The 11,115-nt window shown below is 35.0% G+C and overlaps 1 protein-coding gene across 1 annotated transcript; it reads left to right on the top strand.

Annotated features, from left to right (window-relative positions):
- The first annotated feature begins 6,124 nt into the window (after nucleotides 1-6,124).
- On the top strand, nucleotides 6,125-7,964 carry LOC128199188 (homeobox protein 3-like). The gene is made up of 2 exons (XM_052887592.1): nucleotides 6,125-7,151; nucleotides 7,768-7,964. Exons 1-2 carry the CDS (start codon nucleotides 6,236-6,238, stop codon nucleotides 7,962-7,964), a joined length of 1,113 nt encoding a protein of 370 aa, XP_052743552.1. The 5' UTR covers nucleotides 6,125-6,235.
- Nucleotides 7,965-11,115: the final 3,151 nt, after the last annotated feature.

Raw genomic sequence — 11,115 nt, 5'->3', positions numbered from 1 at the left:
CCACCACCACCACCATATCAGCCGATGGACGTCCACTGCAGGACATAGGCCTTTTGTAAGGACTTCCAAACATCACGATACTGAGCCACCTGCATCCAGCGAATCAAGTATATATAGATCCAGATTTGCTGGATCTATCTTACTTACAATAAAACTGTAACAAGTCAAATTCTGTTTGTTTATTACAGCTATTTTGAAAATTTTAGTTGGAGGATATTTATATAATCGATACTGAAGCCAAAAATATATTTTTTTTTGTCTGCCGGTCTCACTCTCCGTATTTAATGTTAGCCGGGCATCACGCTGAAAGTACTGAATGAATTTAAATGAAACTTGACACAATTTGAGAGCATAATACGTAAAATGTACGTACTATACTTTTAGTTGAAGCGCAAATTAAATCAAAAGGGGGTAAAAAGGGGTTGAATGTTTATATGGAAAGTCCTCCACTTTTAAGTTACATTTGTAAAAATTGGTAGGTATGTGTACTACTATGCAAAAATATAAATAGAAGGGGGTAAAATAGGGGTTGGAAGTTTACATCGATTTCCACACGGACGAAGTCGAGGGCGCATGTATACATAATCTATATTTGACCAAGTTGAGAATGTACATTATGGGTAGTTTAGGTTAAAATTTTCAAAAAAAAAAATTCTTTTACATGATAATATTTTTATATAGAAAAGTCAATGATGTACAAATTAACTTATCAATTACCATGCAAACAAATCCAGTTAGTAGCAAGTAATTAATTGAAATTCTTTTCACAGTGTAAATAATACAATTCAATTATGGCGGTTTTAAAAGTCCTATCTTTTCTTTTTTCGGCGCTAATTAAGTAAGCTATCACGTTACTCAGCACTTTAGGGACGCATTTCGCAAACTCTTTAAATTTTAAACGATAAGAATCTAATTAATGTTCGTATAATTATTTAAATATAGTTAATTCCATAGACGTAATAAAAAGTCCAGACACCATACCCTGAACTAAAAAGTGACGCATCCCAATTATGCCAGTTGCATAAACGTACACTCCGACACACACACAATATGAAAATAGACCGGCAGACGTTAATTTCCTATTTATGGTAATACACTTCACACCAATGGCGTGCACTTCAAAGATGCAAGAACGCAATGCGATTACCAAAAATCTGTACCAATACCCTGAGGATTTATTATGTACCTGTTTTAGAGGAGAAATTTTCCATTTCGTGCAATTTGCACCTATAGTGCATATCCTAATTACAAACCTTGTGCACGCCATTGCTTCAGTTTCACATATACGAGTAGATACTTAGCGCCATTATGGAGCCCTATAATCATCCTACTCTATGAATAAGGAGTTTCAGTTATTTATTGTATAGAAGCAGGCGTTACTTTACGGAAGTTCATCATGAATAAATAATAATTTATTTATTTTACTATTATGCGCGAAAAGCCAACGAACCCATGCGAAAACGTCATCCAGGTCCGACAAAATACTCTCTACTCTACTCTCTGCAAAGTTTGCAATTGCACGTTGTAGAGTCAACATCTCCTAAGGATGCCCCGGTTTTGGGGTGAAACGTACGTAGAGAGTATTTTGTCGGACCTGGGTGACGTTGTCGCATGGGTTCCTCGGCTTTTCGCGGATAATAGCGAAATAAATAAATTATTATATATTCTTTAGTTAAGTTATTTGAAGTCGAGACACCGTCTGCCGATTTTATAAGTCTTTGGTTATTTCATTGTATTACCCAACATTAGCGGTAGCGAGAGAACACGATTAACACTGTTCTAACAAGGTAACATCCTAAACTTTTGCATACGGTACTTGTACATCCATATTCGTAACTTGATTTGACGCTTAACGAAATTTCAGGCGACACCCTCGCTTTCCCGCTTCGCTTTGTTGTACCTAACTTCAATTGCTTCCATATTGTGTACCTCAGTATTGTTTCATGAGTGATGTTTATAATTAGTTTTATATTGCATTGAGGCTCTTCTCAACAGAGCCTGTTTTCTGAACTGGTGCTAGAATCTTTACAAATGTCAAGTGACATTTCAAAAATGCTTGAAATAAATGAAATTTGATTTGATTCGATAGTTATAATATACTAGCTGGCGCCGCGCGGTTTCGCCCGCGTGGTTCCCGTTCCCGTAAGAATACGGGGATAATATATAGCCTATAGCCTTCCTCGACAAATGGGCTTTCTAACACTGAAAGAATTGGTCCAGTAGTTCCTGAGATTAGCGCGTTCAATCAAACAAACAAACAAACTCTTTAGCTTTATAATATTAGTATAGATGGACCAATCAAATGGCCCACGTAATCAGTGACGTAATTAGGTATACCATTTGAAGCCTGTGGCGAATTCATTAGTTGGGCCCCAGAAATCATCCCTTTTTACTATTAGTATAATAAATTACTTCACGGGCTCCTCCGAGCCGTGGGCTCATGGCATTTTCTGTCCCTAACCCGCCACTGCACGTGATGGTATATGGAAAACCATCGACTAATAGACAGAGAAAACTCCATAGCTGATCCAATGACTTATAATCACAAAGTCCCGGGTTCGAGTGCTGGATTGGGCTATGAAATACTGATGTTTTCTTGCTAGATAATCCTCATGTCCTTGTAATTTGATTGATTCCCACACCCATCTAAACGATTTAATTTTAAACTATGTTATGTTGTTGATAACGATAATAAATATTAAGCCAGGAATAAAGTACTGGTTAGTTTTCTATTTATAGGTTTCCCGGCTTGGAAAATGAAACATTGCAAAAGTGAAGCGTACTAATTAAAGCGGATACTTCGGACATATTTCTCGAGGGCTGAGTTGACAAAAACACTGGTTTTCCTTTGTTACGACTCCTCAACAAAATTGACAGCACTCTCCCGAGTTTTTTAGCTTCACTGACCAAAGCAAATTTAAAAAAAAACTTTTTTTATACAGTGCTACGAGATTGTTACATCTCCGAAATGTTGTATCTACCTGCTATCTTATATTATACTAGCTGACGCCGCACGGTTTCACCCGCGTGGTTCTCGATCCCGTAGGAATACGGGGATAATATATAGCCTATAGCCTTCCTAGATAAATGGGTTATTTAAAACTGAAAGAATCGGACCAGTAGTTCCTAAGATTAGCGCGTGCAATCAAACAAACAAACTCTTCAACTTTATAATATTAGTATAGATTTAAAAAAAATGTACTCTTTATTTAGAAGGAAGGAAAACAAATTAGAAAGGAGGAGTAGTAAAATTAGCAGTAATAGGTTCCAGAAAGAGATATTTTATCTTAAAAGAACTAGGAATATCTTCTACCCAGTTTCAATAAAACTTTGTAATCCACATCTTAACTACTTACTCGACATTTATAGCCAAATTGAAGAAGAAGAAGCCAAAGTAATTTTAACTTTCAGCACTTCAGAGTTTTTCAGTGCTCGAAACACCTGCAAAACAATTTATCACCCATTAAAGTACACAAGGCCGCATTTCTTAATTAAAACTCTGACAGATTGAATTTTTAAGTAGTTACGAATAAGGCAGATGACTCATATCAAAATTATAAACAATATTAACTTCGTATACCTAATACTTGGGATAAGAGTGCGAAATATACCATTTTTAATAAAATACAGTAAAGATTACTTTAGAAACTTGAGTTGAAAATTTTTAATGAGGACCTTGAGCTAATTTATCCTATCTATACTAATATTATAAAGCTAAACAGTTTGTTTGTTGGATTGAACGCGCTAATCTCAGGAACTTCTGGTCCAACTTGAAAAATTCTTTCAGTGTTAGATAGCCTATTTATCGAGGAAGGCTATAAGTTACATATTATCTCCGTACTCCTACGGGAACGGGAACCACGCGGGTGAAACCACGCAGCGTCAGCTAGTTATCTATACAAATCATGGCCACGTGGAATGGTGGCAAGAATACTGGCTGCATTTCCGCGCTGGACAGCCAGGCTTAAAATTGCGTATTTTATCAAATGTCACAGATAACGATGTTTTCGAACGTTTAATCAAAAGAATAATTTACAAGTTATTTAACATTTAAGAGTAAATACTCTCAAATTAGCATGTCTAATAGACTTTAATAAGTCCCAACAAAAAGTATTTGTTTACGATTTAATAAAATGATAATGAACAATTTATGACGCTTTTAAAAAGTGTATCAACTAGCCTATTGAAGAACAATAATATTAGGTTTCAGGCATATCCTCTTTAGTTTCAGGCTGTTCCTTAAGACGCCTTGGCTTAACTATTGGATCAAGAATCGAATACAGGCAGTGATTATTGAGACGGCGAGTATTATGACGAGGTTTCTCACTCTGATTCTCTCGAATGCTCTCAAATAAATCAATTATTCAGTATTAGTAATGAACACCCACAAAGTAACGCCTGCTTCTATTCAAAATTTGTAACACTAAAATACATTTACAAAAGCGATGTCAGCCTAACGATTTGTTCCGCCTGGATTGTGAACGCACGTCCAATTACGTAGAGTGACACTTCGTCCCTGCCTTTGTTAAAATAATTTGCCTGCGCCTATCTTTGCCAACATTTTCTCCAGCAAAAAGTGATTCAAGTTAATTGGTTATTAACAACGATAATGTTATATACGAGCAAATTGATAACTACCTACTATAGTTTGAACTCGAAGTTGTAAGGTTATTTCCATTTCCAGAAAAATATGGGTATATATATGTCCTCAAAACTAAATGGTTCCGGGGTTGCCGGGGTTGCATTGCAAAAAATGAAAAATGTACGGCTCAGTATCGTGATTTATGGAAGTCCCTACAAAAGGCCTATGTCCTGCAAAGGACGTCAATCTGCTGATATGATGATGATGATGATTGCGTACCCATTCCAAGTAAAGGTTGAACAATTACTTGGAGAGGAAAGGAGTTGCGTTGTAAAATACTTAAGTAGAGTGCTTTTTTCAGGCCACTTCAATAATTAATATATCCAAGTACTAATTACTTACAGTAATCACAGTATTGCGGTACCTTTTATTCGTTATCAATGCATATTCTGATCGCTGCTAAGCTCGAGTCTCCTCTCACAATGAGAGGGGTTAGGCCAGTAGTCCACCACGCTGGCCCAATGCGGATTTTCAGACTTCACACACGCAGAGAATTGAGAAAATTCTCTAGTACATGCAGGTTTCCTCACGATGTTTTCCTTCACCGTTTGAAACACGTGATATTTAATTACTTAAAATGCACACAACTGAAAAGTTGGAGGTGCATGCCCGGACCGGATTTGAATCCACACCCTCCGGAATCGGAGTCAGAGGTCATATCCACTGGGCTATCACGAGTTACAGCTTTTATAATTTTTATTTTTTTAATATTTACAATTTTTCGTATGTATAATTTTTTTGTTTAATATTTCTACTAGTGCGTGAAAATATTGTATTGAAACATTTTCCCTTAAGATCAAAACTGATTAAAATGATTTATGAATTATTTTTTATTGATTAAAAGTAGATATTTTAATTTACAAACTTCGCTTACTCTACTCTGTGGAAGGTATAGTTGGAAAAAAAAATGTGTTCATTGGCCTTCATTTACTCGTACCACCCCTACAAAATGTTCAGTACTTAGTTTTATTTCACTGTGTTTTGTAGACGATACAGTAAAAAAATAAAAGTCAATAAGAACAAAAAAAATACAAGTATATCAATGAAGTATGCTATTGTATCCGAAATAAGACCCCAAGCTATGGTTGAAAGAAAGCACTTCGGAACAATGAAAACCACTTTTATGGAACGTCCATTGTTTCCTCGGAATATCTTTCCACCATGCGCATTTACAAAAGGTTCATATCGATTTAGATTTAGAGAATTCTGTTCTAACACGTATTACCATAATGTGATTTAGTTTCTCATACCACGCGAGCCAATTTTGACTCGTCAAACTCAAACATTTCTTTTTACAATTAATTTCAAAAATAAAGAAAAATGTTGAAAATAATAATTTTGTTGTATCTAGCCTTTTCTTTAGGTCAGTGTGATGTTTATGTAAGATATCATACAGTTTTGTAGTAAAATATTAATATGTAATAACTTATTTCAGGTAAATCTCAACAAAGTTTTGTACCTGACTCAATATTCAATGAAAATTATCAAAATATAGGACCATCTTCAATTCATTCTATAAACGGTAAGTTTTATGAAGAAAAGCAAAGAAAAGTTGATTCAAATCCTAATGTTCGTAACGAAGATGTTAATATAATGAATCCCAAGGCAAGCAATGCGCAATTGCAACATAAATTAGCAAACATTTTAAATCCTGAACAACCAACAGAGTTTCAAGCCTTATCTCGTACAAATAAAAATAATAATGAACATAAATTTAGTTTAAATAATATACAAGAGCCTACACATGAAATTATTAATAATTCTGACAATAAATTCGATGAATGGGACACTAATGATTCAGATCTCTTAGTTATAGAAAGAAAACTAAAAAAACCATCGAATACACATTTTCACTCTGAAAATGTAATAACCAGTTATGACAAAAACAAAACTATCGAAACAATTAAAAAAGAGCTAGTGTTTGAATCTTTGCTTATAAAAAATAATAACAATAATTTTAGTATAAGTGAGGCTCCTACAAATGTTATGAATCCGCTCTTGAGTCCGGGAAATAATGCCGGAGCAGTCATCCACTCAGACAATCCATTTCTGCTACAGATGGAAACACCTAATCGAAGATATGCGACAAATGCAAATTCTGTACAAACAGATCCTTTTCAAATACATATACAGAATGAAAATAATGTTGAAAGCCCTCAGTTAGAGCCCACTGATTATGGTTACTACCCAAACACTGAAAATAGAGATGTCACAGCACCATTAAGACAAAATAATTATGTTATAGATAAACATGCTTGTGAAGACAAAGAAATTAGTGACGAAATACTGGACAAGAGCGGATACGAAATACAATTACAAGATCCGACAAAAGGAGTCGGTATATCAAATGTAGGCAAATCCCGTGTAATGTTGATGGATCACCCAAGAGTTTGTTATGCTTGTAGTAGCATAAACGATCCTTCCTGCTGGTCGCCAGATCGAAGAACTGCTGTGAAGTATTGCCGTACGGATCACCGGTCTTGTGTGACGAAATATTATAAATATAAAGGTAATCAAAGGCTTGACTTTGATCTTTAGATATTAATTAGTGTAGATGTAGCAAAAGTGAGCCACGGTTTTATTCCTTGTACGTATATACTCTTAAGCACGTAGTTCGAAAAACCAATAGACATTTGGGTCGATAGGTGTTAAAATAGCGACCACTCATAGTAAGGTGCAGTGTTGGTCGATGAGTAGAATTACGATTTATTGCGAGTGTTTGGAAGTCCCTACAAAAGTACTACGCCCATCGGCAAATGATAATACTGGTAATGATTGTATTTGCCGTGTAAATAGACGTTTTAGATTACTTTCTCTAATAGAACCCATATTCATTGTGATTATTGCATTTTTTTAGTAATATGCTAGCAACACAACACTGCTCTACATTTAAAAACAATATAGACAACTTTTATAAAATTCATAAAATGACTACTGTATAAATGGTTTTACTTATTCACAGCTATTTTACGCCTGAAATTCGTTTCTAAAATAAATTATTTATTGGTCTGGTACAAACTTTTTATCTTGGTAGTTCAAAGAAAGGTTTACGTGGTGGATGCAACTAAAAATATTTAATTTAATTTAGTAAGTAATTAGATATTTATTTTACTTATGTTTGACAGGTCTGTCGTACATAATAAGAGACTGCGGCAACACCTGCCAACAGAACGCCGCAGCGGCGGGGCCCACCAAGTACACAACCTGCACCATCTGTCACCACGACCTGTGCAACAGTGCCTACCGTCTTAACATCCAATACTTTACTATGTTTCTGATTTTCACATTTCATTTGTTATTCTATATTAAACGCTGCTGTTAATTAGGATGTTTCTTCAATTTGGTCGTGCATAACAGCAGACTTTTAAACCGTAATTTATTTTTGATTTACCAACGATTGCATTTCAGTATAATATTTAGAATACTTTCTATCTAGCGTTTTTTATTTTTTCATTCTTTACAAGTTAGCCCTTGACTACAATATCCCCTGATGGTAAGTGATGATGCAATCTAAGATGGAAGTGGGCTAACTTGTTTGGAGTATGACGAAAATCCACCCCTTTCGGTTTCTGCGCGACATCGTACCGGAACACTAAACCCAGGACCACCGTCTTGTAAATCCACCGCGCATACCATTGCGCCACGGGGTGTCGTTGGATGTGGATAATCATTATAATCAGTTTGTTTAAGGCCCACTACAAGGCCAGGCATCTCCGCCTAACAACAGTAATATCAACAATTTATTGCACGACGAATCGATTGACTAACACTATACTATTGGATAGACAATATTATTTAATTCAAAAAGTTTAGATTCTATTATACCTATTCACCACATTCAGTGCAAGTGACAAGATCAAAAAGGTGCCGCTATTATTCGCGTTTGCCATCCCATTTCCGGCGTACAGCAGATTCAATCAGACCTCCTTGACGTAGTTTGATTCCCATCTATCCTATTTCCTATTGCGAGCTGTGCTATCACGTATTTTCTACCGTTTTATTATTCTGTCTTGCTTTGGCGTACCGTTTTATATTTCTTTGAAACGGCTTCTAGGTACGTACTCGTACCAAAAAGCAGTCATTTTTCCAAATACCTCATAAGGGTCGAATCGAGCTCAGAAGGCCGTCGAATTTTCTAGTAAGGAACTGAACTTAGAAAATTTCGAAAACGAAAAAGGGCTGATGATAAAATAGCTTAACATTTATATGTACAGTTTAAACTCCATCACTCGATTTTACGCCAAACTCGTTATAGCGTCGACATCACATAGCTTTGGTTGATTTAGCTTTCTTTCCATACAATAATACACTATATATAGCGTTACACCCACTTTATATAACGACATTCACAATAATAAAAAAAAATTCTTTCAAGTTGCCAAAATTAGTAAAAACCGCGCAGCTGTCTATGTTATAATGTCGCTTTATTATCGTAGCCCGTTATAAGCTCGACTGTCGGCATCATTCAAAAAAATACTTTCATAGAATTTCGTTCTTTTGTTTACAAATTGGGATTGCCCGTGTACACTGTTGTTTACCATGATTAATAAGTGGAAGTCATGGAATATTTTATCATATTCTTAGTTGCTCACAATCTTTCAAATAATTTACATGGCTTTTACATGGCTTTTTACATGGCTAGTAAAAGAAAATCACTGTGTATTGACGAAAAAGTTTTACTCATACATTTTTCTTCTTTCCGTATAACGACCACTCTCTATAACGCCATTAAATGTACAGTCCCTTTAGTGTCGTTATTTAGTGTATTTACTACTTTTACTTGATAGTAGTGGGGCTCCATTTTTTCATTTACTCCAGGGCCTTTGGTTCCTAGCATCATCACTGATTAAGACGACGAAAGATTGAGATATTATTCGGCGTAGCTTCACACATTCAATAAAAAACCCTCTTGAAATATATTGTTCTAGATGTTGGTAGATTACTCGAGTACACGTAACCATTAGACCTACACATTAAAGGCCTCAGTTTCCTCCGAGCCCGCTTCGAGATCCTCTATCTTGAGTTATGATAACAATAGATTATCCACAGCCCTTTGTTGAACTTCCTCTCTTCGTGAATTCAAACAAAGGATAATGTTCTAGGTTTTTTTTTTCAAACACATAATGAAGTAGGTATACAGTATGTAGGTAGGTGTATGTCATGTAGTTGTAAATCCTGCTTGTTGCGTATGACCTCTGCCTCCGATTCCGGAGGGTGTGGGTTTGAATACGGTTCGAGGCATGCACTTCCGACTTTTCAATGTGCATTTAAAAAATTAAATATCACGTGTCTCGAAGGTGAATTTTCTTAATTCTGTTTGTGTGAAGTCTGTTTATGAGCGAAAATTTTGATTTTAAAATTAATTTTAAGTGCGTTAAATGTTTTAGTAATTTTAGCTACTTTAGTTTCATCGAATTGAAAAAAGTGTACTAGTGTAGTAGTGTATTTTACTATATTTCGGGCCTGCGTACTATATACTGTTGAAGAAATATATAGTATTCAAAAATACTATATTTTTAAAAGTGAAATCTAACAAACAAATCTTATCATTTTACAACTTTATGACCTTGTCTATTAAATCAAGTTTCGAACTTTAAACGAATGAAATACAAAAAAAAATAGAAATTAAATGCGAAAAGACTTATGACAATAATTGAGTCTTATATTAGACAATAAAGTATTGAAAAATGCAAATAAGTGCAAATAAATAAAGCATTTACTATTTTTTTTTTTGCTTGTTCAGTAAATTGTATGTTTAAGTGTACTATATCTTTTTAGCTATATCTAAAAAATACTGTATTTTCCTCAAGAAATGTTGGCAACCCTATTTACAGAATACCCTCAATGATATGTATTTTAAGTACGTATGTTTTTGTTATTTTAATAGGTACCTAGTCGTTAAATTAGACCCACGGGTAAACTTTAGCACTAAACTGCGTAACCAATGTTTGAATAATTAATTATTCATGTGGCAAACAATAAACATTAACTGTGGCATATATTTTGTAAATATCTAGTGTACGTATAATATTTATTTAATTGTACATGCTACAACATTTACCTATCGAATCATTCCATGTTTATATAAGTACTAGCCGAAGCACACGACTTCGTCCACGGAAGCCTTTAATTTTTTTTTTGTGCAAATAGGCTCGCGTTTGGCCATGATCTAATCTGATGGTAAGTCTAATACAGTCCTAAGATGAGACACGCTTGCCTAGAAGGTGCCTATTAACTCTTGTATTGAAGATACCTAAGTTATAAGATTCAGGAAACACAGACTTGAGAAGGGTATTCCAAACCCTATAGCCGTGCGGATGAGAAAAGAAGACGCAAAGCGTTTTGTACGGGTCTTAGGGACATCTACAACATAGGGATTAAAACCCACTTGCGGTTTGATGGTAAAAAGGCGAAGGTGGTATGACGTCGAATAGCTTCTGAGCACAGTCTCCAAAATATATCCTATAAAACAC

Source organism: Bicyclus anynana, chromosome 19 (assembly GCF_947172395.1).
Source record: "Bicyclus anynana chromosome 19, ilBicAnyn1.1, whole genome shotgun sequence".
In the NCBI taxonomy this organism is placed as follows: domain Eukaryota; kingdom Metazoa; phylum Arthropoda; class Insecta; order Lepidoptera; family Nymphalidae; genus Bicyclus; species Bicyclus anynana.
This window is presented reverse-complemented; position numbering and strand designations above follow the sequence as displayed.